The sequence below is a fragment of the Notolabrus celidotus genome, chromosome 1, assembly GCF_009762535.1.
Source record: "Notolabrus celidotus isolate fNotCel1 chromosome 1, fNotCel1.pri, whole genome shotgun sequence".
Taxonomy (NCBI): domain Eukaryota; kingdom Metazoa; phylum Chordata; class Actinopteri; order Labriformes; family Labridae; genus Notolabrus; species Notolabrus celidotus.
In genome coordinates, this window is record NC_048272.1 from 14,661,740 (window position 1) to 14,688,543 (window position 26,804).

Consider the following 26,804-nt stretch of genomic DNA (forward strand, 5'->3'; position numbering starts at 1 on the left):
CTGTTCACTAACCCTAAACTTAGGAGTCATCTGGCAACAAATAAAGGCCGAAAACTCATTCTATTTTCTATTTTCACGGTTTAATTTCAAATTAACTTCTATTTTTGTCTATATTTTTTTACTATAATGAGTAAAATGTACTAATTTTAGATAAGGCAAGGCAACTTTATTTGTATAGCGTATTTCATACAAAGGACAACTTAATGTGCTTTACATGAAAACATAAAAGCATAAAACAGCACAATTAAAATGACAAATATAGTAAAACCTAGAAAAGAAAAGGAAAATTAGAAAGATATTAAGAATAAAATTAAAGTTTGCATTTAAAGCGAATTAAAATAAGCTAAGATACGAAGGCAGTGGCAAATAAAAAGGTCTTAGTCTTTGATTTAACCCTTGTATTATGTTGAAAAAAAATTACATTCATTATGTTGCAGGTCATTTTGACCCGTACTGTGAAAATCCACTCAAAAAAGTAAAAAAAAACAGGTTAAACCAATGACAACTCTAATTTATATTATATAAACATTTAGAAAAGAGACATGCAATACATTTTTAATTCCAACACTATACTAAAGAACTATTTAGTTAATGTTTTTGTAGTGGCTTCATGTCTTCTCTTGTGCTCAGAGATGCATCTTTGTGCATTGTGCTCATTACAAGAACATTCTTGTTTCTCTTTGGGCAGTATGAAACAACTGTTGCTTTCTCAGTGAAAACAAATTTTGATGATGATGATTGCTGCATTCCTTGGTTTTCATCTGATGGAGAGACAACGGCAGACTCATCCTCTGAATCCTCCTCATCGTAGGAAAATTGACAATCTGGATCATCAATAACATTGTCCTTAGTCTCTGAAAGATCCTCTGTCTCTGAAATCTCTTCCTCTGTATCACTATCCCAGTTCAAAATCTGTGATAAAGCTTCTTCAGCTGTAATCCTCCTGGAGCTCATTTTTGGTGTGTTTGTCAAAGAGATGACATGAGAACAGTGAAAAGGACAAGAGAGAGAAAGTTCCTCCCCTACACACACCTGGGTCTCTGGGTCTGAATGGCTATTCAAAGGCACTCAAAAAAAAGTACATCAAAGAGACATATTTATTTTATCTGAACAGCTAATTATCCACATTAAAGCGCCTGGGTCAAAATGACCCTTAACATCATCTTTGTATACAAACTCTGCACAGACATTCCACTACACATCAAAGATTTTACACACCAGTTCATGACCCTAGATGAGGAAAAGTCACAAAATTTCATGAAGAAAAAGAAAGGATAACCAGTACTTTGGTTAACACAAAAACTGAAAAGGGTCAAATTGATCCTTAACCTAATATAAGGGTTAAAAGAGGTGAGAGTTGAAGCAGCCCTACAGCTTTCAGGGAGTTTGTTCCCTTTTTTTTTTTTAAAGATAACTTAAAAAAAAAATCATTCTGGAAGACATCTCACGACCCCCCATTTGTGTCTCACCACCCACCAGGGGGTCCCGACCCACACTTTGGGAACCCCTGTCCTACACCCCCCAAAGCAAAAGATACATACTTTAAAATGATGAACAATATTTATCCTTTTAAAGAATTACTCTATGCACGCTTTAAATTAGAAGACAATTTATGCCCCCTTTGTGAAAATGAAGTTGAGTCTACGAACCATATTTTCTTCTCATGCCAAACTATGAAAACCTAATCTGGACTGATATCCATGATTGGTTAAAAGTAAAAATTCAATCCATTCCAATTTCCTTTTCAATAAATAACATAACTTTTGGTTTGATATTAAAAAATAAGAGTGATGAAGTCTGCTGTAACATAATCCTGTGCCTCTCAAACTTCTTTATTCATAAAAACATAACTATGAAATCTCCCCCCAAATTTGTTGTTTTTCTAAATGAATTCCAAATATACCTAAAATCATTGAAAAAAATGAAAGGACCAAGAGCACTTAAAATATACGATTCCCTAAAATAATTCCTCACTGAATTTTAAAATTATCCCCTTTCCTTACTCAACTTATTTTATTATTTATTTTCTATGTATTTATAATTTTCTCATTTACCTTAAATTACCAACTGAAGCTGTATTGTTTCTGTATCTTTAATGATTGTGTATTTATGATGCTCCTTCTGAATGTACCCATTGTTTGTTATGTACATCTATAATAAACTTAAAAAAAAGTTTGTTCTTCCTTAAAATATTATTAAAAATATATCATGTATCCAAGTTGAAGTAAAACTTAATAAAAAATTATAAGTAAAATTCCTGCTTTCATTTCGGAAGCCTGACTTGCACATGCATACCTGATCCATTATTATTATTATTATCATTATTATTATTAATAATAATAATAATAATAATAATAATAATAATAATAATAATAATAATATAATAATAATAATAATAATGGGAAGGTTCAGTCTTCCCAGGTGCAGCAGGAACAAATATAAAGCATCTTTTATTCCGTCAGCTCTTGTTTTCTTGAATAATCTGAAACCACTGTGATCTATGTGTGGACAAAGTTTGGATCTTGTGCGGTGTTGTGTGTGGACTGTCTGCAAAGAGAATTACCCATTGGGGACAATAAAGTTCTACTCTACTCTACTCTACTCTACTCTACTCTAATGTACTCTACTCTAGTTCTATTCCCAATGCTACTAAGTAACTAATTATTAGCTGGAAACCAGACATTTAGCCAAAAATGTAGTGAATTAAGCTGCAAGTTGAATTACTTGACTGAGCCTCTAATTAGCTGACCAAACCACCTGTGTCATGCCAAAGCATGCCTTAATGGAAAGTGAACAACTCAGGAGAGTGAACTTCTGTAAAAAGTCAAAATTGTACTAAATTAGCTTAAATTTAATGGGTGACAAAGGACACAGCAAATAACAGACCTAAATATTAGTTTTTCATTGTAAATGTATAACTTTGTCTGTTTTAAATATTTATAATTCTCATATTTTTTCATTTTTCAAGTTTACTTGAAAAAATATATATTTTGAGGATGCTCCAAGATTTTTTTTCCCCCCATACTATCGTGTGTTCCATTTCCATCCATTTAATTATTGAACTGGAAAACTGAAAGCTATTTATTCCACCCTTGTCCATATCCAATCACAAACGACAAGAGATTTTCGATTGATACCGAAAACTGTAGTGCAGTTTTATTTTGCCAAAAGGTGTAACTCGTGTTTCTTAGTCATAGCTTACTCTCATGTCTCACACCGTCTGCTGGGAGTGGTGAGTTCCTGCGTTTGTTGTGATGAAACGAAACTAGAGTGACAGAGCATTTAAATAGCAGCTCCCTTCCTGCACTGACAGAATTGAGTGTTAGCAGGAGCTTCAGAGAAGCAGAACCACCGGCGGAGGAGCACGGATGCAAACAGGCCTGACAAAGACAGTGTGGACATAAATAGCAAGTGCATTTTGTTCCTGGTGAGTTCTCTCTGTCTTTGCTTCTTTCTGTCTTCTGCTTATTAATTCCCTCCTGTATTACGCGTTCAGGGACAGTTCCTAGGTAGCTTGTGAAGTTCGAACTTCTTAATGCAATTTAATATTTATCAAGTAATGTGAGCTCAGTGAAAGCATTTGAGTACATTTATCCGAACAAATACAAATAATATTCCGTCGGTACCAAATCATTTTGTTGTATCTAACACGAGAGCATTAAAGGAGGGAAAAGTCTTCGAAATTGAACTAGCTTGTTGTGGAAACCTAGCTTCAAATCGGAAGCATTACCGGTATTCTCATCCCAATTCTGGGGAATAGAAACCTAACCACCTCCTACTCCATGCGCATCCAGTAGAGGTCGCACTCTACATTTGTAAGAACTATGAACCATACACTGTGATATGAGCTTTTTACACGTTGTTAGCGTTAGCAAACGACAAAGCATTTGATTAAAATATGCATTTGAATTGAATGTGTAAATAGTTAAAATGTTTGGTGCACCCATTTCTACTCAAAAGTCGTATTTTTTCTTGATATAGCACCAGTGGTGGACAAAGTACACAGCTTCATTACTGAAGTCAAAGTATGGATACTCCAGGTCAAATATTACTCCAATACAAGTGAAAGTTGCTCAGATTGTTACTTGAGTTAAAGTACTGAAGAACTTGCTTTTAAAAATACCTAAGTATTCAAAGTACTTCTTAAAAATATGTCAAAACATTGTATTTTCAAAATACATAAATGCCCTTATGATTACATAGGGGTACATTCTGTTACATCATGTTTATTTAGAAACCATTACTTGAAATTTCTAAAAACTATACCATGGAATAAAAACGTGTTTGCTCCACGTTCAACCATGGAGACGCAAGATACATAGGTATGACTAAACCCCTGAGACAAACAGAACTACACAAACACATTTTACAGTCTTAGGGATCAGATTTCAGAAAAGAGATGGAAATTCATGAGCTGATTTATAAAAAAAAAAAGTAGTGAGTACCTAGAGCCCTGATAGAAATGTAAGGGAGTAAAAGTAAAAAGTACCCCCAAAAAATAATACTCAAGTAAAGTACAGATACTCAAAAAATGTACTTAAGTACTGTACTCAAGTAAATTTACTGTGTTACTGTCCACCACTGGATAGCAGATAGAGAATGTTAGTTTCCATTTCTTGAGAAACCACAAACCATGACATTACCCCCCCTTATCTCACTCCCAACAATCCCTCGACCTTGCTGAAATACTAGCAAGCTGGTACAGTAAAAGAATACTATGAGAGAAAATCATTTGGTGCGAAGTGCTGACTCTTTGAATTGAATTATGTAATTTATTTTGTAATCATCCTCAAATCTGTTTTCACTGCTAATCCTTTATTTCTTTCTCTTCCAAACCATCAGTGATACTAACCTGAAATAAACCAGAAACCACATGCGAGCCTATGGACGACCTATGGGGAGCAGAACCAAGTAATGGTAAATTTTGAAAAGTGATAAAGTGCACCACTTTGGCACCTGAGTGTAACCTTGCATTAGAGTGAAAAGTTATGACCTACTTATTTAAAGTAGCTGAGGTTGGCAGTCTCGGAAAACTAGCATGAATTTGAATGTAGCATGTCCTCATGACTCCGTCTAACCCCTCCCCTCCTCCCTCAGAGCTTCTCCAAAATGACGCCCATATGTGATTATAATAAGGATGAAGTTGATCAAGGTGCAAGTTCAAGTCCAAGAGTTAGTCATAGCTAAGACTGCACAATAGATAAGACCGACGTAGTTGGAACCAAGCTAGTGAACTCGGCCCCTGATTACAAGTCTTGCACAATTACTGCTTGTATGTGAAATGTGAGTCTGTTTTTTTCCCTCCACAGGTGATACTGATGAAAATGGGAATTCTACAAGAGTCAAACGTACCAGAAGTAGAAAGAGCAAAAGTAAGGTGGCGACAGATGGAGGAGGAGAAGGAGGAGGTGTTGAATGTATAGGATGGAGAAGCATGTTAAGGGTGGAGACAATAGGTGCAGGTGAAGATGGCAGGATGGAAGCAGGTGGGGTGTCTGGGAGTGGCAGAGGAGGAGGAGGAGGAGGAGGAGGGGCCAAACAGAAAGGAGGAGCAGGTAGTCAGGGGGGAGGTGCTAAACAAAAGGGAGGGGGAGGTGCTGGAGGAGGAGCAGGAACAGGAAGTCAGGGGGCAGGTGCCAAACAGAAGGGATGGGGAGGTGCTGGAGGAGGAGGAGGAGCAGGAACAGGAAGTCAGGGGGCAGGTGCCAAACAGAAGGGATGGGGAGGTGCTGGAGGAGGAGGAGGAGCAGGAACAGGAAGTCAGGGGGCAGGTGCCAAACAGAAAGGATGGGGAGGTGCTGGAGGAGGATGGAGGGGTAGTGATAGAAGTGGCGGAAGTAAAGAGGGAAGCTGGCAAAGTCAAAATGGAGAGAAAGGTTTGGGTGGAAAAGATGGATGGAGAAGAGGAGGCGGACAGAGTGTGGATAGGAGGGGAGGAAGAGGAGGTGGGAGGGAAGATGGTGGAGGAGACAGAGGAGGTAAAAACGGTGGAAGAGCAGAATCCACGGACAGAACCGGGGCACCACGGGGCAACGGCCTTGGCTATAAATCACTGCAAGAACTCTCCGAAAAAGACCCATCCTTGGTGGCCATCACCCTGGCGTCCAAACCGGCTCTGAAAGAGGTCCTGAGTGAGTCAATGATGAGGAAGGACATGGTGGAGCTCTTCTGCCTGGTTATGAGCAAGGCCTTCAAAGCAAGGACAAGCAGAGTGACCCTGCAGCACCTGGCCGGCATCATCAAAGATTCTGGGTTCCTCCGCACAGTACTGCCTCACTATGTGGTGGGCATGAGCTTAGAATCCAACCCTGACCGCAGGGCTCGATACCCTCTGCATCTGGAAAACATTGTGGCTATTCTGTCTGAGGTAAATAGAGGAAGGAATGGAAAACACTTGATGAATATACATAAAAGAAACAATACACAAATACAAAGCTCCCCTAATTGAAATATATTTTTGTATTTCTGTAGAAATCTCTGAAAATGGAGTTCAGAGATTTCAAGCTTTTACTTAACCTAGTTTCAGTGTTCCCAAAGCAAACAGAATGAATAATTTTGCCTTTTTGTCTTGGTGTCTTTTATCTTCCTTCATTGTGTATTAGGTCTGCGAAACATTCCCCAGGAGCTCACTCTCCACAATCACTTTGTCAGTGACACTGATTCAAACCTCCATCAACAGCCTCAGGGCATCACAAGTTGTAATCCAGCCTGAAGTGGAGCAGAAAGTGGAGCGTCTTCAAGGCCTGGTCAAGAACCTTGAGGAGAGATCCTGGGAGGGAACCCTGGGCTCGGATAGGGATGCCTCTGCCCTCCTAACCAACAGGGGTGAATACCCAGGTAGTATTTTTACTGATGTTTCTGAACCAGTAAATTCAAAAAGCGAGCGACAATTGTAAAGACATTTCCCCCATCCTAATACTAGCGCTTCCATCCATAACTCTCAGTGATAGAGAAACTGTTTCAAGTGCCTCCATTGTGGATGAAAATCATAAAATGTCACAGAATTACACCCTATTATGGTAAAAAGCTGCTTCTGTCACACAGAGACTTTTTTTGCATAATGCGTGCCACTTTGGAATGTAGTATGTATGTAGAGTCCATCACAGACCTAGTTATTGATTTGATATACAGATTTATCCAATCCAATAAGGATGCACCAAAAATTCGGCCACCGAAAATTTCCTTAAAATCCTTATTTTCGGCCAAGAATTTTCATTTTGGTGCATCCCTGCTATCCAATGTAATAGGACTTCGGGACATCAAGACTTCTATGTGGGGTACATTCTCCTAAACCTGTATGTTGGCTTGTATGTGTTTATTCACTAACACAAATGCCAGGGGTTGAGGGGTTAACAAAAGTAAAGAAGATGAGAAATAAAGTCAACAAATAAATGGAAAGTGAAATAACAGGCTGCAGAATTAAACATCTGGTCTTGTCGCACCAGCTGTCCGCAAGTTGTGTCCTAAGTTAGGGTGTGAAGTCCACCCTGAACTATACTTTGAAACTACTTAGTATGTAACTTAAGTTAGTCATTGTTTGGTTTCACCACAGAGACGTAAGGTTCATCTTAACTAGTAGACCATAACGTCCAAACTAACCAAAACATTGTCGCAGATATGACGTTTACACTTCCAGCAGCCTATCAGAGGAAAGCACCAATTTTGATGCAGGGGTTGTTACATTTTCTTTCGTGCCTAATCGTCTCAGAACTGACCAACGGCTGAAACAAACATCTGCCAACAGCCGCTAGAGTCACAGAACAACAACAAAAATTATGGAAATATTGATAAAGTGTCAAAGTAAGGTGATAACTAAAGCCTAAATCCTTAATCTACTGTGTGTGTATAATAACAGTGACATCAAGTGGTAAAATTATTAACTACAACATGCGTTAATATTCTAGATTGCAAATCTTGGTCATCATATTTTTCCAAAGGATGTAACCTCTTGCAGATAACGCGTTGCCTAAGTAATATAGCTGGAAGAACCCTCTATATCTCCTCCTCCTCCAAATGATCCCACCTTTCAAAACAACGCTCCTAGCAACCCGGTACTCTACGGAGGACTTTATACCTACTAGGAGCCAAGTGTAAGAATTGAGTTGTAACTTAGGCCTACTTTGGAACCATCTTAGCTGGTGCAACGCACAAAACGTTACAAGAGTTTAAACTCCATCCTAAATGAGAAATTACGTTCAAACTAGGCTACATTTGAACTTACGGATCGCTGGTGTAACAGGCTGCAGTAGAGGATTGTAAAACATTACACCACCGCATCCCAAGCCCTGACCAACAGAGAAGACATCATGCTGTAAGGGGGGGACGACTTCTGTGTCAATTCTGAGCCTTGGCCTCATTAGTATGTGATTTTTCACCCAGGTGAAGAGGACTTGGGAGATTTCCGAGCCATACCCATCTTCCCGACTTATGAAGAGCTCCATAAGGATGAAAGGCCCTTCCTCAGACGCAACATCACCTCGAAGCGCTACACAAACACCCACGAGTACCTCGACACACACTTCCGGTTGCTGAGAGAGGACTTTGTGCGGCCGCTCCGCGAGGGAATCCAGCAGCTCCTCTGGAACCAGAAGGACATGGGAAGGAGTGACGATACTCTGAAGAAGAAGCAGTTTGATGACATCAGAGTGTATTTTGACACCAAGCTGTTGGTGCCAAAGTGCACACACACTGGGCTTGCTTATGAAGTCCAGTTTGATGTGCAGCCACTGAAGGTCAGCCTCTGGTTTGGAGAGCTTTCTTTTCTTTTTGATGATGAATCATGATTATATATGACAAAAACTAAACCTCTATATTTCCTACAGTTTGTGCGCTGGGAGAACACCAAGAGGCTTATCTTTGGATCCCTGGTCTGCCTGTCATGTGACAACTTCCAAACCTTCTTATTTGCCACTGTGTCAGATCGCGAGCCAAAGGACCTGTCTAAGGGACTGCTCCAGATTTCCTTTACTAAAGAAAGCAGAGCATTGTTGGCCACAATTCAGGTGGGGAGACAAAAGTGTGAAACGTTGATAGGTGCCACATTTTTTATGTCAACCATGTAATCTGCAACAGACGTGCGTGAAATTTTTGGTTGAGGGGATATTAGTTGTTTTCAGCTTAAATGACAGTTTTGAGCGTTTAGTTCACCAGCAGTGAATGAGGGAACACTAAATATTAAAATATAACTTTAAAAGGTGGTTAAAAAGTACACCCTCAAAAATATCCAGCACTCCAACATAGCTGTTTTGGTTTGATATGAAGCAGAATTATGACGGAAACATATTTTGTGTTGCAGAAAAGTCAGCCATTCCTGATGGTGGAGACAACAGCCTACTTTGAGGCTTATCGCTACGTCCTCGAGGGCCTCCAGGAACAGAGGGAGGACAGACTGCCCTTTGAGAGGTAGGAGTGTGTGTCTGTGTGCTCGGAGGAGTTTGAAGTTTCACTGTCAAGGTCATCATTTTTATACAGTCCCAGTGCACTTTGAGAAAGAAGTTCACAGTTCGATAATTCAAGGGAAGTGGGGGTAGATGCAGTACAAAGAAAGTTCAGCAGTAACAATTTTAATTGGCACAAGTTAATTTTATCACCGTGGTATTCCCATAAAGCTATCACGCATGGGTGACTTCAAAAGTTGGCTTATTGTCTGCACTCACTGTGCCCTTTATAGATAGCTCTCAGTTATATATTTATATCCAACACTTAGTTGGCCATCTGTCTCCCAGACCTTCCTCTTTCGGCTCCCCCAAACAACCAGTTTCTTTCAGGACTGCACCATGGGAGTTGTCCATAACACAACACAGCTTTTATCAAATTCACAGTTTTTTATTGATGATTTTGGGCCAGCAGGTTGTGTGTCCCCTGACATCACCTTTTCCCTGTAAATCCCCAGACATCCTAGAATTCAGCAGGGGGCAATTCTCCTGTTGATTTTTTTTAACTCCTTAAACATTTTCCTAACAAGTTCATGGGCCCAATCTCAATGTCCACCCTCAAGCACTCACTGACTTTGAGGCGCGTTCCCACTAAGTCAGTGAGGGTTTGAGGCTGTCCCACTGTCAAATCATCAAGTGTGTGAGGGATCTCTCACTGACTTTTTGAGACCTTTATGCCCCCTCTTCATAAGTGGGCATTTTTGCAGACTTAACGTAAGGGATTTACCCATAGTTCATAGCATTGTGACGTGAAACACTTCCCAAGGGAAGCACACAAGCATAGAAAGGTAAACAAACACTGTAACATGAAATTTAAAAAAGTGTGACAGTAAAAAAGAAGCATGAAAGTTGCAATGACATTTACAGGCAAAAAAGTTTGCATGTAAGGAAAAATAAAGAAAACAGCCTTAATCAATTATATTCACACATATGTGTATACAGTATAATTTATATATTTATTGTTATATAGCCTATTTATGTATTTTAAATTGTGTGGTTAAGCAGTCTGTATGGTAAGAGCCTGGATCACATGACAATCAGTTGTCACTTAAGCGCCTTGAATTTGAGGGAAGTAAAAATTGGGCAATAAAAAATCCTAATATCGCTAAGGTGAGCTTCATGACGTCATGCAGGTCATGTGCAAAGTCTCAAAGTGCTGTCCCATTCCCAGTTCTACAGTTTGAGCCCTTACAGCCTCCTGCCCTCAATCACTTGAGGGACAGCTTTGGGACGCAAGTTAAAATGGCGCGTCAGTAAGTACTTCCGGTTCGAGCGAGGAGACTGCAGTTGAGATGCACCCATGGTCTCAATCACTAGTTTCGAATCTTCTTCAATGCATAATAATGTGTATGTTGTGAATAATGGTGCCACCTAGAGAAAAATAGATGACAGAGCAGGGAATGCTTGAGCAATGCATATTCACCTGGTCACCAAAAATATGCTCAAAGTTACAAAAACCAAGATGGCCTCAGCCAAAATGACAAATCAGAGGCTTCAAAAAGGGTTTCATAAAAAGTTGGTGATGTCACAGTTGCTTCGTCTACTTCTTTTCCTAATCTTTGTTCTTCAACCCTTAATATAATCTTGATAGTTTCACTTATGGCCACACACGTTCTCACTGTTTTGAAAAAAAGAGCTTCTACATGTCCATTGCTGTGTGTTTCGCTGTGTTTTTTTCATACTGGGACCTATTTAGAAAACATTTTGAGATAGAATATTCTGAGAAAATCTTCTAGACCTGCTCCAGTAGACACTAAATGATGAAATCCAAAATGTTTCCAGGTACATCGTGGAATGCAGCTCAGATGTGGAACCTCCAGCCTATCTGCGGAGAAATGACATTTATGACCTGAAAGCCATCGCTGAACCAAAACACAAACGCACTATTAAGCCTTTTCGCAGCCTGCACCCAAAGACTTGGCCAAAATTGGAGGAGCTGGGGCTGGATGAGTCTCAGATGAGAGCCTTTAAGCTGGCCCTCACCAAGGAGCTGGCAATCATACAGGGACCTCCTGGCACTGGTGAGACATTGAAAAGGCATTGTAGGAATTACAACTATACTGATTTATGAATGAAAAAACTTTAAAGTGCATTTCACAAGTTGTTTAAATGAGAGATTCAAAGAAGTGCAGGGGTTAACTTTGCCACTTTTTTCTAAAGCTGAAAAAATTGAAAATGTGACCATGCTGAAGCAGCAGTGCTCAACCCAGCTTGTCTGTTTTTATTCATAGTAACTTCATTTGATCCATTTTTTCAGGGAAAACCCATGTTGGTCTTAAAATAGCTCAGGCTCTGTTGACCAATCAGGATCTCTGGAGAAACAGAAACGATGCAGTTCCCATGTTGGTAGTCTGTTACACTAACCATGCCCTGGATCAGTTCCTGGAGGGTAAGTAGATCTTCTTTGTATTTTGAGAAGTCTGGGATATACGCTCAATATTATACTTCTTCTTTGGACATTTCCATGGAGGTGTATTTGTTTTCATGCTGAAATATTTACTTCTGCCTCAAAGGTATTCATAAGTTCCTGCGAGATGGCATTGTGAGAGTAGGAGGCCGCAGCAGCAGTGAGATCCTGAAGAACTTCAATCTCAGAGAACTGCTTCACTCAAAGACCTCCAACACGGCAAGACCCTATCAGCTGCGTTTTGCACAACGTGAGGTGAGGTCATGCTGCCGATCCTTCAGTGTAACCCTTACAAATTCACAATGTACTTTTTACTCATATGCATGAGGAAGTGTGAAGAATATATGAACAGACATCATCAGGTTTAAAACCTTCAAAACATTCTTATTTCATTTAAAGTTGATCATTCCTGTTGTTTGTTTTCTGCATACCAATTTACTCACTGCAACATGTTTCAGGATACCAAACATATTCTTGCATGTTTTTTGTTTTTTTTCAACTTAATAGCTGTGATTGTGATCCGTTCCTCAGATTTACAAAGACCTTGAAGAGGAGGAGAAGAAGATAAAGGCTGAGACTCTGAAGATGGAGTGTTGTCAGAAAGGCATCCTGTTTGAAGCCTACCTCAAGAACTACATTTCAGTCATACACTGGACCAGTCTGCATCAACAACCTGTGAGTCCTACGAGATAAAGAAAAGATGATTCCAAAACATGTCTAAACCAGGAGAAACTGAAGAGAATACTCTAATTTGTTTTGATTGAAGGTTTTGCAGACTTATGATGGCTTTGAGATGTGGAGTGAGAAGAAGTCCGATCTGCTGACGGAGTGGTTGGGTTTGAGTTCTGTCACATTCCAGCAGAGGGAGACAGAGTATGCAAATGTATTTGCAGGTGAGGCTCTATCAGCTAGTGTTGCTCCACTGAGGATCTCTAAACCAACTTCTTTTATCTTGGACTGTAACGACAGACTCACAATCATAAAGATCAGTTTGAATGATCATTATAAATTATGTTCACACAGACAGAGGTTATTTTTCAAGTTCATCTTACAACAGCGATAAAACCACTTCTAGTTATGTCGCCCCTTTTTGAAACAAATAATTTAATTGTCAATCAGTTTCGGTTGGTGTGAGCGCCAGCAGCTCAGAACTTGCAACTCCATTTCAGCAGTCTCCAAACCAGAGTACATGAACTCCTCAGAGCTGCAAAAATGGCCTTCAAGTGTAAACTCTGAAGAGCTCTGACAAGACTAGAAGCCCAACAGTACCAAATCCTACAGCACCCCTTTCAGCCATATCATTTCAGTGACTGACGGTGATACAGATCATTAACATCTACTGTGTACCGATGATTGTACAGAATATAAAGTTGAACGTTTCTTCCTGTCTGTGCTAGCCTTCTATGTTTGGGGATTTGTTCTGTCGCCTATCGTGTTGCATCATAATAGCTTATCAATACAACTAAGGTTCAGTACATTTCTTCCTATGGTGGATGAAATATTTCTCCTAATGATTCTTTCTACTGATTCTTAGTCATGCCAGATGCAGCACCAGAGGGAGCAATGGAGATGGAGATGGAGAAAGAGGACCTCATTGACATCATAGAGGAAGCAGATATGATCCTTGCAGACCGGATTATTGAAGACCACCCCGGCCCCAGAGAAAACAGAGAAGTCAGAGAAGCCAGAAAGAAGGAACACATGAAGCAGGCTCTCAGAGAGGCAGAAGGAATGATGCTTGCTATGAACCTGGGTGAAGCTGAAATCCAGGTTGAACAGAGCGAGCAGAACGGAGGAGTATGGGAGGTAATACTAGCTGTTTCTAATTTTAATGTTTTTTATGTTTTTGCAATCAATACTTAACTGTTCAAACTTTTATTTAGAGCAATAATGGACTTGGTGAGAGGAGTAGATGGATACTTGATGGACAAAGTTTTGTTTGTGTTAAACTCTTCTTACAAAAATTAATTTCCCTCCTCACAAAACAATTAAATATCGGACTTCTTTTAAGACTTCCATGAGTAACACGAATTATTTGCTTTCCTGCAGTCTTCATCTCAGCTTCCTTTGTTGGCTTATTGCTTAATTTCCTGGCACATTACTGCCACCACCAGTCAGTTAGTGAAATAGCCCAAAGCAACTGGCAGGATTGTGTCTAACATCCCCTGCTTTTAGAAGTGCATGCCAGTGCTGTGCACTGTTCATAAAAATATCAATCCATGTCACTAATAGTTAATCTGCAAAGGAGCCTGTTAAGTGTCTTTCTGAAAGGACTATAAAACATTTTTCAAAATAAAAGCACCTTTTGATATCACAGTGTTACGACCCAAAAGGTGGCCAGGGGATGAAGGCGAGTTACATATAATTTGCCGGGGAAAAGAGGAGAGGAACCAAGTGTAAGCAAATTGAAAGGGGTTTAATAACAAAAACAGATTAAAGCAAAACTTAAAGGAAGTTCTTTCTTAAACAACAACAAAATAGAAACTAATACTATCAACTCAAATGACATTGACCACAACAAGAAGTAAACACAAAGTCAGAGGCCTCAAGAAAACACTCCTTCCACTGAAGGTGAAGGCACAAGTCTCAGGAAGACGTCAACGCGCACACACGCAGACGAAGTCCCACTGCCAGACTGCTTCCTCTCTCCTGCTTAAATACCCTGATTGAGACGCAGGTACAGGTGAGCTCAATCACCAGCTAATGCAGTCATTAAAAAAACAAAACACGAAACTATGTTATGAACACAGGTGTCTGGAAAAAAAAAAAAGTTTTTCTCATTTGCAGTGTTCATTAGGGTGACAAAATACTGGAGGAAAAAGAATAATTACAGCGTCATCTTCACGGCAAAAAAAACATTGTTGACCTACCTTTTCATTATACTCCCTTAATGAAGCTACTAAGTTAATTTGCAGGTGAAAGGTGCAGCTGACTGACTACCTTTCAGATTAGTCATGGAAAAGGAGGGGCTAATAACTTTCTGCCTTTGTATCAAACAATGGGCACATTACAGTGTTACCGCTGCACATTTTATTCTTTATTCTTTATTCACATGCACATGTACTTTTCACATTGTTGATGCTCAAACAAGTTATAACAGCTGTATTCAATGCATGATTCTGATTGGTCAGTGCATAGCAACATTTTACAACAATAGTGTTACTTCTCGATAGTACACTGTCAATCAATAATTGATAAAATGACATTCATTTCTTGAATGAGTAGCTGTTCAAAAAGCAGGACAATGGAAAGTGAGTGTGTCTGATAGTGGAGGAACCCCTTTAGAGTTCACATTAATAAGGTTCCACTTCACTATAACATCCCACTCATTATAGAGTGTCTCATACAGTAGCCTACATATCGTGTCACTAGTGATCAACTTTAGTTTGCAGTGAGTTTCAGTTCCTCCTCACAATATTCAATAAGTCACAGTTTTGCTCAAATACATCTAAATCCGCTCGACCCTCACACTACCCCTCCCCACCTCATGCTTGTTTTATGAGGAAGTTGTGCCAGCTTCCCAGCCAATCAGGAGGACCTACCTAGTAGGGGCTGCCACTTGACCAATCAGGGCAGAGGGTCGAAGAGTAGCTCTGATTTGTCCGTGATAATGGGAACGAAGGGGAATAATAACATTGCTTGATACAAAGGCATTGGAAAGCACAGAGATTTGGCCGTGATCTCAAATTACTTCAATTACTGATGAGTACCGATGGGTATTATGACTTTTTTTCAAAACCCAGCAGAAAAAGGAATAGTTTTTACCCCACTCCTAACCACTTCCCCCTTAAGCTAGACGCTTTTGAGTTTCTTTCATGAAAAAGCTAAGAGGGTGCATCATAACGTACTACCTGATGAGTTAAAACTTCAAATAAAAGTTGACCCTGTTCTGATTCATACAGATTCAACCAGAAGAGAGGAAAAGAATAAAGAACTACATCAAGAAAGAGCTGGGGGAGACCTCCATCATGTCCGCTACAGAAGAGAGGGCTGTGGAGAACGTTTGGACCCTGAGCATGCGAGACAGATGGAGACTCTATCGGTGGGTCATCATCTGTAACACACATTACCTTTCATTCCCTTCTTATTACTTGCTCTCATCTCTCCAAATACCTGTCTTACATGTATGTCTTCTAAAAGTCCTCCCCCCTTATTTTCATTCCTCCCTCGCTTCCTTTTTCATCCCCCAAGCAGCCTCAGCCTGGCAGAAGTACTGTATTCCCAGTGTGTATAATTAAGTCAACTAATCACCAGGAAAATGTTTCCCAGAGGATCTTCTCACCTCAGAGAGCCAAGATGAAATTTGTATGACTGCGAGGACTCCTGTTCACATTTTCCTAATTATCATCTAAACTGACAGAAAGGGCGATTTACCTTTTGAGACAAAATGTATGTCTCCCCTAAGTAAGCAGCCACAGTGTTGTTACTATCATCTGTTTATTTTGTGTCTACAGGTTGTGGGTGGCACGCTACCGGGAGGAGCTTTCCCTCCGAGTCCAACAGTGTGAACAAGACTATCAGAACGCAGTGGACAGACTGGCTGAAGTCAAACGACATGAGAGCCTCCTTGTGCTGAAGAATGCCAAGGTACCGTATAATCTAGAAGTGTTTGAGGAGGGGTTTGTTTTAGTACCATGTTTAAGAAAAGCCTCAATCTAGTCAGCATAACTATCACAGTAAGTTAAGTTGAATACTTTCAGATGATACCAACTTGACATAGCAAACAGTGATTATCTAATATTGCTGTACCTCTCTCCATACTCAGTTTGTCGCTGTCACACAAGAAAAGTTCAGAGCGCTGATATATTTACTTACAATCAATGTAATTAGAAGTTTGACCTGAGCATGACATGGTTATTTGATAAATTAAATTCAAACTTTGCAGCAGTAGAAGTAAAAAAGAGGCAAAAAGTTTACACAACACATCTGTACCTCCAAAGAGGATTTGTTTTCTGCATTTTTAGGGTAAACTGTGTATTTGAATTGAATGACTGCTACTAGAGCCAAGTCTGAGAACTAATGAATTAAAAAGAAATACTTTTTTTAAGAAGCCAAAAAATCAAGAAAAAATTTAAAATTCAAGGAAAAGTCTCCCAGAGGAGGAATTTTTATTTTGATACCTTGACTTTACTCTCTACCTCAGCTATTTTAGACTCTTTTCTGTTGGTTACTCCCAATTTTCATACCACTCTCTGTGCCCAGCCAAGAAAGTTAAAAAGTATGTAACTCCTGAATCTGAACCTGACGCTTTTACACCTCAGTTTCAGTTTTGCACTTTTTCAACGCAGAACATCAAATGTGTTAATCGTTGTATTTTGGGGGTGCTGGACGGATATTTTTACCTCTGGAAGGTGCCAGACTAACTTTTTCCTCATATACTCTACCAGGCTAGTTGCTAGCTAGCTATTGGCTGTAACTTGTAAAAGACAGACACATTAGATACAGTAGTGTTTATCTTTTCATCTAGGTCTTTTTTTAAAACCACCTACGATACCAGTAGTTCATACTGATTTGGGAAAATATCTCAGTCCAGGACCAGTCTCCCTTGCCTACTATTTCCTACAATGCACAGTGCTAACGTTCCGCTTCCCATTTATTCCATATATGACGAGGGGCACTCAGTTTTTAGGTGCTGTTAAATTGAGTAAATTCCATATAAAACACTTCTTAGCTTTTTAAATCATAAGTGGATGCTAAAGAAGCAGTTTCGCTACCAATTTGGTCGTTGTTTACTTCCACTTTCCGAAACCAGAAATCCAGCAACGCCTGACCCAGCATCCTGCATAACATATCCAACAGAACAGTCATACTACATACTACCTACAAATATAGTATGCGGTACGTACTGCATACTATATTTGTAGGTATTATGCAGCATGCGGTTTCAAAAGCAGCCTCGGCCTATTGTTTCAAGCTGCAAAAAAACTAGGATGCCGTTGGCCTAGCGACTTAAGTGCACCCTATATACAGAGGCTATAGTCCTCATTGCAGCTTGGACTCCCGGCCTCAACCATTTGCTGAATGTCTTTCTCTGCTCTCAACCCTCCACATTTCCTGTCTCTCTTTAGCTGTCCTATCCACTACAAAAAAAGACACAACCTAATTATTTTGGCTGATATGTATTTTAGGAATGTTAACATGTAAGGACAGACCATGACTGTTTGTATTGAATTAATGAGTAAACCAATAAATACTGTGTGCCCATCAGGTTATCGGGATGACAACAACGGGGGCAGCCAAGTTCCGAAAACTCCTGCAGGAAGTGCGTCCACGTCTGGTCATTGTTGAGGAAGCTGCAGAGGTTCTCGAGGCTCACACAATCACCACACTGAGTGAAGCCACCGAACACCTCATCCTCATCGGAGACCACCAGCAGGTAAAAACCCACACAGACAAACAGTTTGCCGAGTCTTGGTGGTATAAACTCAAACTGTTAGACTTCCGACACCCAAGCATGCTACAACAGAGTATGTATAACACTTGAGCAGGTCCCTTCTGGACTGGCATCATTTTAAAGCTGCCCGTTGATATGAAATCCACAAAAATATGTATCGGAACAGGATGAGAATTTTCACCGGTCAGTCTTACAGCTGACTTATTTAAGGCAGCACACTACTAACGGACAGTGCACCAGTAGCATAGAGGCTAGATGTCACTGCTCACTCTCTTAGGACTGCATTTAAATATAAATAAATAGACGGATATCAAATTACAGCAAGAGGAATAAAAAACTTTACAAACTCTGATGCAGTGACATCTCATTAAACTTGGCCTTTTTTGTGCACTGGTGTATTTTAATAGGCCTTCAAATTCTTGATTGAAGTGACCTCATTTACATGCCCAGGTAAAATACATTTAAAGGACACCTTGTCAGGGGGGAGTTTGTGTGTTCGTGTGGTTGTTGGTGCGATTTTGTGGATTGCCTTGAGGGAAACGGCAAAAAAAACCATCCTTCCCATGCCAGCCATTACAAGAGCTAGAGATGGAGAAAAGTGAGGAGTGATATGCTGGACATCAGACTATTGCAACAACTTGTCAGGGCCTGCCAAGCACATATGGCCAGGCAGCCTGTCTAGCAATCTGCGGAGTGCTATCACAACCACACACCATTTCATCACACATTTCAATATTCTGTCCTGGTCTCTTCTCGCTGTGTAACTTCTGCCCGCTCCTTTATAATGTTTGCTTGTTGCACTGTTTAGGAATGAATTTATGCATGCATTTGACTGTACAAACAAGCCTGACGTAGTTACAGTTGTACACAAAGTTTAGCAAGTATAGGATTGGAATTTCAAATAGAGTTTGACTTGAAGATTGCATTTATTGTAGCCTGGGCTTGGAAATCAATGATCATTTTTGTACACCCAGGTACATCAGATTAATATGAAAGTAATTTACCCCTGTGCCTGAGGCTCCCTGCTCTGATTTATACAAGTGGGTGCAATTTAATGTGGCAAACATGCAGTGACAACAAGTGTGAAATAAATGAATCAAAATTAAAGTTTCAGGGTTTTCTCAATTCAAATTTCTGGATGATACAACAAGTGCAGGTATTACAAACATGGTGAAGAGAAAACAAGATGAAATACTCTGATGGTGCAAATCCAGCTCAGTCTGTTTGTTTCATGCCTCTGAAGCCATTTGTCAGTACTTTGACTTTATTGACAAGTGTTGAGAGTTTTGTTTGAGTGAAACCCAGACTTGAATCTGTGCATGTAATGGAGGTGGATGGATCACACTTCCCTGGTAAAATAAGCTTTGGCATTGTTGTGCCGTTCATTAATCACAGGTTTGGTGTTGAATTGAGCAGAACACAATGCTTCGCATTTATACTAGAATTGGTCTTGCCTCCCCCACACCCCTCCCACATACATGCACAATCACACTCTGTCCTCTAGCTAAAGCTGGTTTCCAGACACTCACAGACACTTACCCACACACATACAAAGACACTAACACACACACATAAAGGCAAACTGCAAAATATTGTGAAAACGAAAAAAGTTAGAGAGTACATGCATACATCCCATATTCTCATTGAGTCACTCGAAAGAGAAACCTATTGCAGAATGTTGTTTTTCCTCTTTGGACTCACATCTGTTCTAATGCTGTATAATGTATAGTGAGTGGGTTGTCATCAAGCGGCAACCTCTGGTCTAAAAATATGTGTCCAATGCGGAAGTGCTAAAAACTGCAGTTCATCGAGGATCCGCTTGAGGCTGGCTCTGGAAGCACCGGAACTACATACACACCAATTCAAAAAAGCTGCTCTTTATAGCAGAAATAAACATGTTCACAGCCTGGTACAAAAGACGAGTGTAGTCTGGATAGCTCATTTCTCGATTGATACACACTGAAGGGGGGGGGGGGGGGGGTTTCTTCTTAACACGGTAATTTAGAAGATATTGAGATTACGAGTCTTCCAATGAGAGGCACAGATGACTTGATTGACAGGCAGGAACACTAGCTGTTGGCTAGGAGGCTCAAAGCCCTCCCCTTTAAGTCACAATCGCTTGACAGCAGCAATATGGCTGCCGCCGATTGGCCTCAAAACAGCGCTTCAAAAGCAAGATGGGTGACGTCACGGACCCTACGCTCATTATTTATACAGTCTTCGGTTGTCATAGCAGACTGCACTGGAGTCCTGCTCACATTGTCAGGGTTTCAAAGTTGGCTCTTGTCTCACCCTGAAGGTGCTCCTCCGTTAGTACAACCCCTGTAAAGAAAGCAATGACAGAATGTCCTGGACTAATTTCTGTACAGTGATTTTATTACAGTTAGTCCACTGGGGTCTGTGATTAGAGCCGTGTCCCCAGCAACAGGTTGTTCTTCTTAGAAACAGTGTGCTATAAAGAAATATCAGACCATTGCCATGAAGTTTGACTTGGTAATGACCAATCAGAATCAAGAACGTAAGACAGCCATGTAATGAATGGGTTTACAAAGCGTAATAAGTAACTCAGGTTAACAAGACTGCAGATAGTCTGGTCCTATAAGAATGTGACTAAAAAAAGAATTACTCTGTGTCCTTACATGGCAAGAATTTAAGCTTTTTTAAGGGCTTCACTTTAACTGCTATGTATATGATATGAAATCAACTATATCAGCATAGAAAAGCTGTCAGTAAGTAAGTTGCAAATTTTGACTTTTCCTTAAAACTATGAAAAAAAATCTTCCTAAATGTATTTTGTTTGTAATCCCCGGCTCTCATACGCAGGTGTAAAAATGTGTATAAAAATTCTATGATCCAATTTCAAATCTTTCTTGCCCTAACATTTTCTCCATAAGCCTCAGGACCAAGTTTTCAGTTGGTACAAGAAGCAAATACGATGCCATTTTTTTCCATCAGCCATAAATCATCAAAGTGTTTTGGAACATTTCACAAACATGAGTTTTTCCTTTAGCTGCGCCCCAGTGCCACAGTCTATGACCTTGCCAAGAACTACAACCTGGAGATGTCCATGTTTGAGAGGCTGGTGAAGATGGAAGTCCCTTTTGTCAGACTCAACTACCAGGTTTGTGTTTAATTTAATTTCATGTTCTCTCAATGACTAACATAATAGCAAAGCACTTACATTCTGTGTGTATGCCTGTCCATGCATGTATGCCTCTCTTTTAAAATGTAAATGCTTGTGTTTATTTGTGTTGTTGTTTATATTTCAGCATCGTATGAGGACAGAAATTGCCCGTCTTCTGACCCCACACATATACTCCGAGCTGGAAAACCATCCCTCTGTGTTGGAATATGAAAACATCAAGGTGTTTATTGTATTTGCTCCCCCTGCTGTGTCTCCTTTTACTTCTTTTTTAGCAATGGACACCTGCTTACAAGCCTGCATGGACAAAAAGTATCTTCATTGTTTCTTAAATTATTTTAAGTATTCAAGTCAAAGTCAGGCAAGGTATAAAGGAACAGATACTGAATTAAAAAGGAGTAAAAAATATCAAAGAATAACTAAATTTGTTTTTATTAACTGCTGTCTTACAGGGCCTTGACTCCAATATGTTCTTTGTGGAGCACAAACAGCTTGAAGGAAACATCAAAGATGGAAAAAGTCACAAGAACATGCACGAGGCAGAGTTTGTAGTCGCTCTTTGTCGCTATTTTCTTAATCAGGACTACAAACCAGAGCAAATTACCATCCTCACTACCTATACAGGCCAGCTGTATTGTCTGCGAAGCATCATGCCTGCGAAAGAGTTCAACGGGGTCAAAGTGCATGTAGTGGACAAGTACCAAGGAGAAGAGAACGACATTGTATTGTTGTCTCTGGTCCGCAGCAACCACCAAGGAAAAGCTGGCTTTTTGAACATTCCTAATCGCGTCTGCGTAGCCTTGTCTCGTGCGAAGAAAGGTCTTTACTGCATTTGCAACAGAGAAATGCTGGGTAAAATCAAACTGTGGAGCAACATTTTCAGCACCTTGGAAGAAAACGACCAAATTGGGAGTGCCCTGACACTGCGCTGTCAGAATCATCCGGATCGAGAGGTAAAAGCTTCTTGTGCCGAAGATTTCAAACAAGCACCTGAGGGGGGCTGCACCCTGCCCTGCGAGTATCGTTTGGATTGTGGCCATGTTTGCACAAGAGTCTGCCACCCCTACGATCCCAAACACGAGAAGTACAGGTGTGGGAAGCACTGTACGAAGACTTTATGTGACCTGGAACACAAGTGCCCATTGCAGTGCTATCAAGAATGCCCAAAGAATTGTACAGTGAGGGTTGAGAAGATCATACCCCATTGTCAACACACACAGAAGGTTCCCTGCCACCAGGACCCGTCATCTTTCACATGCAGGATGCCCTGCCAGAGGCTGCTTAGCTGTGGGCATCCATGTGACTCATGGTGCGGGTTGCCATGCACGAGCAGGTGCATGGTGCAGGTCACCTTAGAGCTGAGATGTGGCCACAGCACGCAGGGTGCTTGCTTTTACAAAACAGTGCCGGAAGAGCCTGAATGCAAAGTTCCTTGTAAGCATCAGTTAAAATGTGGCCATGCCTGTCGGGGAACATGTGGCAGGTGTTTTACGGGAATGTTCCACTGCTCATGTTCTCACCAGTGTGAGCGTATCCTGATCTGCTCTCACAAGTGCCAGGAGCCTTGCACGCGGAACTGCCCCCCCTGTAAGAGAAAGTGTGAGAACCGCTGCGTCCACAGCAGGTGTAACAAGCCGTGTGGAGAGCCCTGCGCTCCATGCAACGAGCCTTGTGATTGGCAGTGCCCTCACCAAAGCTGCACCAAGCTTTGCCACGAGCCATGCGACCGTCCACCATGCACCAAACCCTGTGAGATCACCCTGGGCTGTGGTCATCCATGCATCGGTCTGTGTGGAGACAAATGTCCCAGCAAATGTCGCGTCTGTGATCGCGAGGATGTCACAGAGATTTTCTTTGGCATGGAGGATGACCCTGAGGCCTGCTTCATTCAACTAGAAGACTGTGGTCACATCATTGAATACTCAGCCATGGACACATACATGGGGATGGATGACAACCAGCAGGGAGATGATGGAGGGGAGGTGGCGATAAAACTGAAAGAATGTCCCAAGTGTCGAACTCCAATCCGCAAGAATCTACGCTATGGATGTCATATCAACAGCAGTCTGGCTGAGATAGAGATGGTGAAGGCGAAGATAAATGGAGATCAAGCCAATTTAAAAGAGCAGAGGGAGGCTCTTAAAAAGCAGTGGAAGGAAAAGGTTTCAGCGTGCACGGTGCTTGAGCATCGGGAGTACATGAATATTGAGGCTCAGCTCGAAGGAAACAGTCTCACGGCAAATGATTTGTGGGTCCTGGAGAACAGGATGGACTTTCTTCTAAGAATCGCAAAAGTAAAGAATATCCAAATGGATAAAATTCGCTTCGTTCAAACCAGCAGACTGGAAGAGAAGATCAAAGAGTTTGTGCACTGGCTCAACCACAAACAGCAAAGATTCACAGAGCAGCAGGTCTTTGATTTGCAAAGAGAGCTACAGAGACTCAACCTTATGACTGAACTCCACGTCCGATGGGACAAAGCTGAGGAAATAGGACAAACTGAAAAAATCAGATCGGAGTTGGCTGCAATGAACGAAGCTCTGGCAAAGCCCGGCCAGTTCACCGAGCAAGATGAAGACCGAATCAAGAAAATGATGAAGGAACTAAACAGAAAGTTTCCAATCACAGGCTTGAACATCACCGATGAGGAGAGGAAGATGATCGTCTCGGCTATGAAAATGCGCCAAGGTCACTGGTACAAGTGTCCGAACGGCCATGTCTATATCATAACTGAGTGTGGAGGCGCTATGGAGAGTCGGCGCTGCCCTGATTGCGGCGCAGTTATTGGTGGGGGCAGTCACAGGCTGGCAAGCGGCAACCAAGTGGCTTCTGAGATGGACGGGGCACAGCACGCTGCTTGGTCCGAACAGAACAACCTTCTCAACTTTGAAGAATTCAACAACTGAGAGAACCGCCATACCTCCACTGACCTAGCTGATGAATGCAAAGGTAGTAATTGGCAAAGGGTTATGGCTTTACTTGTAATGAGCACTTCGATTCACACTGGAGCAGAAAGGATCTCTACTAAAGTCACTGAGAGAAAATGCAGACACACATTTCACTCTGCAGAAGGTCAGTCATTTAACAGATGGACGAGCTAGAGCTCTTCTTTTTTTTTTTTTAAACCTTTTTGCTTAAAACCGACGTCTGGAGTAATTAAAACAATAACCAGTGGCACTTTGTATCTACTTTCATACCCTTATCTTTTCATTGATTTAGCATTCTCTTGACTTTCAGTTTGTGCAGCATTTTCCCAGTGTTTTAAGGCTGAATAGCAGTTTTGTTGTAATGAATGTTTGGAGGCAGAGTTCATGTAAAAGATTCTTTAATAAGTCTGAAATATGTGTTGTTGTTTTGTTTGAATTGAAAATAACCTGTCAACCCTTCCAAATGTTGAAGACTCTTTGTGTATGTAACAGATGTCCCTGGCCTAAACAACAGGTGGCAGTAAAACTCTGTAAAAGAATATATAGAGAGATTACCTGATGGTTCTCATGTTTGTAACTTGTTAACAGAATAAAGCATGTGTTCACTTGTGATTTAACTTTTCTCCTCTCATTTTTATAAACTTATACTGGGAGAAATGCCATCAGGGGCATCAAGTTTAGCGTACTTTGTGATGCACTCTTGTATTGCTGCTCCATGAGGTGAATACAAAGAAAGCCTGGTGCAGACACAATTATGAGAACAGGAAACAAAGGGAATAATCAGCATTTATAAGTCACTTAAGGAGCTGATGTCCTGTTTCAAAATTAACCTAATATATCAGAAATTCTACACGATATTAGAGAAGCATACATTTTCTTTTTCTGTCTTTTATAAACACACCGAACTGATACAAGCAAGAGTTCGTCATCTGTCTCTAACAGGACATCATTGGCTGTGGAGCTAAAGAAATAAACCTGAAATGGCTCCAATTTCTTTCACTACTACACCCGACTCACAATCACTGAGTTTCAGTTTTGTAACAGCTTGCATCACTTTATTACTTGATATATGTGTTCCTGTCACAAAACCAGCTCCAATGCAAACTGTGCTGTCTGCAAATGGGAGGGGGGCACCAAAGAAACACAAAAGTAGGCTGACAATACAAGTGTTGAAAATTGAGCAAACTTTAAGAGGGTGCCAGTCTTTCAGTATTTATAGGATCCAAGCAGCCGGCAGAGAGGGAGCTGGACAAGAGGAGGCACTGCAGGAAAATGGTAATATCCTACACTGTGGGCTGCGTCATCTATCATGTCAGGTGGCCTTAAAATATGTTACTGTCAGAGTTAAAACTACTCTGGCCCTGCAATACAAGCAACCTCTCCACTCACCTCGCAACAAAAAAACAGATGCACACACATGCAACAGTATGTGGTTTGATCACTGTCTCCAGCAGAGCAGATAAGCCTGTGTGGGTGGGAGTTGCATTGTTGAAACAAGGGGGAGCTGACACACCATGCAGTGATCTGTGCAGAGAAATAACTGTAGGGAATGTAGAGAGTAAAACATCATGAAATGAGAATTCAATTTAGAAGTGCCATCTGCAATTTTCTACAGCAAGACTTACTGCATTGATCTGATCCTCATAGATGAGGAAGCAGAAAGTGATTTGTGGGAGACATGGCGAGGTCGGACATGCGCTGTGCTTTAACTGGGCTGGTACCCCCTCTTCTAAATTTAACCCCTTGGCGTACCGGGACTTCTTACCAGCTGCCAGGTCCTGTACTCTATGTGCTGGCATTGTTTTACGGGCTAAACTTGACACTCGCAAGTATGTTTTTCTCTTACAGCCACTGTCCTCTACTCTCCGTTTCTGTCTCTGCAGTGTGATGGAAGTAGAGTCGACTTGTTTTCATTGCTCACCTGTAGAGTCCAGTAAAGGCCTGATGAATTCTGTGCACCACACACCAAAGCTTCTGTTTAGGTCCTACATACAGCCTGATGGAAAATTGTCTATAGGAGCATGGTGATGCAGAGATGCTGAGGTTCTCTGACAATGTGACACACTGAAGTTATTTTATCAACAACTTTATGTCGTGAAAATCAGCATTATCTTCAGGTATCTTATTGACTGTAGGAATTTAAAACTTTTTACTAATGATTTACTGATTCTGGCTGAACGATGCACACGCTAACACGTGAATAAACACATCACTCATTTACAATAAGCACTGCTTTACTTCTTATGTACTTATAATTATTCATATTGAGTTATTAGTTAGAGTGGGGAGATGCACAGTGGTGCAGTGGGTTGTGCTGTTTCCTCACAGCAAGAGGGTACCTGGTTTGAATGCATGTTCTCCCTGGGTTCTCTCCGGGTACTCCGGCTTCCTTTCGTAATTCCAAAAACATGCTCCTCAGGTTAAAACTGCTGTTGGTAGGAATGGTGTCAAAAATGTTACTTTTTTTTCTGCTAGGTTTGAAGAAAAGGTCATAATACCC

At 40.9% G+C, this 26,804-nt stretch overlaps 1 protein-coding gene across 4 annotated transcripts; it reads left to right on the forward strand.

The window, feature by feature from the left end:
* The first annotated feature begins 3,119 nt into the window (after nt 1-3,119).
* Nucleotides 3,120-24,921, forward strand: znfx1 (zinc finger, NFX1-type containing 1). Of its 4 annotated transcripts, none has more exons than XM_034675591.1 (20): nt 3,120-3,232; nt 3,330-3,427; nt 4,843-4,917; nt 5,310-6,367; nt 6,603-6,837; nt 8,380-8,732; nt 8,823-9,002; nt 9,296-9,402; nt 11,217-11,455; nt 11,692-11,823; nt 11,948-12,096; nt 12,373-12,516; nt 12,608-12,734; nt 13,376-13,647; nt 15,744-15,883; nt 16,296-16,428; nt 18,050-18,217; nt 21,246-21,356; nt 21,505-21,600; nt 21,830-24,921. In XM_034675591.1, the coding sequence occupies exons 3-20, from the start codon at nt 4,884-4,886 to the stop codon at nt 24,281-24,283; spliced, it is 6,132 nt and encodes a 2,043-aa protein (XP_034531482.1). In that variant the 5' UTR covers nt 3,120-3,232; nt 3,330-3,427; nt 4,843-4,883; the 3' UTR covers nt 24,284-24,921. The 4 variants fall into 4 exon arrangements, with proteins under 4 accessions (XP_034531482.1, XP_034531407.1, XP_034531346.1 ...); XM_034675516.1 differs by having other exon boundaries at nt 3,215-3,232; nt 3,327-3,427; XM_034675663.1 differs by lacking the exon at nt 3,120-3,232 and having other exon boundaries at nt 3,283-3,427; nt 5,310-5,702; nt 5,772-6,367.
* The last annotated feature ends 1,883 nt before the right edge of the window (nt 24,922-26,804 follow it).